At 34.0% G+C, this 1,940-nt stretch overlaps 1 protein-coding gene across 22 annotated transcripts in view; it reads right to left on the bottom strand.

Annotated features, from left to right (window-relative positions):
* The window catches only part of LOC115230763 (E3 ubiquitin-protein ligase MIB1-like), a 28,477-nt gene extending 26,803 nt beyond the window's left edge, over positions 1–1,674 (bottom strand). For 5 of the 22 annotated variants that reach the window (XM_036499801.1, XM_036499808.1, XM_036499802.1 and 2 more), the window contains exons 1-2: positions 1,473–1,671; positions 633–889 (exon numbers count right to left, since the gene is read on the bottom strand). In XM_036499801.1, the coding sequence (XP_036355694.1) occupies positions 633–889; positions 1,473–1,652 (437 nt within the window). In that variant the 5' untranslated portion in view covers positions 1,653–1,671. Of the gene's footprint in view, positions 1–632; positions 890–1,472 lie in introns of all 22 variants that reach the window. The other 17 variants (XM_036499796.1, XM_036499805.1, XM_036499800.1 and 14 more) reach the window with 6 other exon arrangements.
* Between the last annotated feature and the right edge of the window lie 266 nt (positions 1,675–1,940).

Here is a 1,940-nt window from a genome sequence, read left to right as displayed (position 1 = left end):
GAAGGGTATAAACTCAAAACACAGATTTACCATAACCAGCGTAAAGAAGATGTACGTTATTTGCATAAGATACATAATTAAAAATTACACCGCATATTCCGTAAACAATCAGAAGACTAGGAAACCGTCCAGATATCAACACTTATAAATTTTATCTGAATATTTTCCAACAGTAATCAGACACAAGAACAGGAGTAAAGAGGGAGGACAATTTATTAAATGAAGCCCTAGATATTACTGGTACAGATTTTGACCCCAGGAGTTGAACTTGGAACACAAACGGATCAAAGTAAGGGGATGATTCTGCATTTAGCCCAGGGCCAGAGGAAAGAGGAAAATTACAAGAGAAGGGGGGGTACATGGAATGAAAGGAAGAAGGGAGAGGATTTGAACCTGTATCGTTGAGGTAACGAAGGATGAGATGAAGTAAAGAATCCAGTCAGGTAACAACAACAACAACAATAATTATGATGATTAATTAATGAAGTTAGATTACAGTGTCATTAGAGTGTGTGAGAGAGAGAGGGGTGAAGCATGACGACCCATGGTGGGATTATGACATGAATGACTCAAAACAAGAAAACAAACATTAAAGAAACAGATTTGGATAATCCAATCCATTGGGGACTTACTTTCGAACTGCCTGATGTAGAGGAGTGTCACCCTTGAGGTTCACCTTATTGGCATCGATGCCATTCTGTTGCAGGAGAAGTTCAACAACCTTTCTGTGTCCAAAGTGACAGGCAACATGGAGAGCTGTCCAACCATCTTCCTGCACAGCATTAACATCCGTGCCATTCTGTTGCAGGAGAAGTTCAACAACCTTTATGTGTCCAAAGAGACAGGCAACATGGAGAGCTATGCAACCCAAAATATTTCGCAGATTAACCTAAAAAAGATAAACAATAAAGACATTAAAGATGGTGTTTATTGGGGGAAAAAGGTAAAAAAGGAAAAATGTCAGAAAAACAGAATCAGATTAATTTAAACAGGTGGAATGAAGGTGAGGGAAAAATAAATGAGATTTATAATGTATCTATACACACACAATATGTGTATGCATATATATATATATATATATATATATCCGGTTCTTGACTGAAACTGAGGTTTCGATGTCTGTCCGTGTTTATTGTGTCGTCTTCTAAGATTTATACGTTCTTGTCCATATTTTTCTAATACCTTAATATATATATATATATATATATACACTCTCGCACATACATATATACATAAATACCTACATATACATACGTGTTTTATATCTTCACTGATCATTTGTTTATGCATTTTTGTGTATATATGCGTTTATGTGTGTGTATATTTGTGTATATATGTACAGGTCTGTGTGAGCTGAAGAAAATTTTTTAATTAAAAAAATATAAATATAAACTGTTTCATATACATATAACACAAACCAACATACATATCATTATACACACAGACACATATATATATATATATTCGCTGACCTGTAAATTGTTATTTTCTTTGCTATTTAACAGGACTTTGACTACATCTTCATAGTTCTTCTCCACAGCCAGATGTAGAGGTGTGTCGCCCCATGAGTTATGCTTATTAACATTTGCTCCACTGGAGACTAAGAAGGCGACAACATCAGTTCGGTGGCTGAAAGGAAGAAAAACAAACATAAAACATCACATTCACTTAATAATTACATTAAATATACACTCGTGTTCCATTAAATGCATAAAAACCTATGTATACTACAGCCTCGTGTGTGTGTGTATATATATATATATATATATATATATATATATATATATATATATATGCAAATATGTATGTATGTAAAGGCAAACCTACACAAATGTGCCCCAGACGAATGTTTCCTAGTAACTTCTAGAAAAATGGATGTTTTTCAATGAAATTTCTTTCACAAATATCATTCAGATGGCAAATATTCCAATTATATCGGA

This window comes from Octopus sinensis, unplaced genomic scaffold (assembly GCF_006345805.1).
Source record: "Octopus sinensis unplaced genomic scaffold, ASM634580v1 Contig16323, whole genome shotgun sequence".
NCBI lineage: Eukaryota > Metazoa > Mollusca > Cephalopoda > Octopoda > Octopodidae > Octopus > Octopus sinensis.
This window is presented reverse-complemented; position numbering and strand designations above follow the sequence as displayed.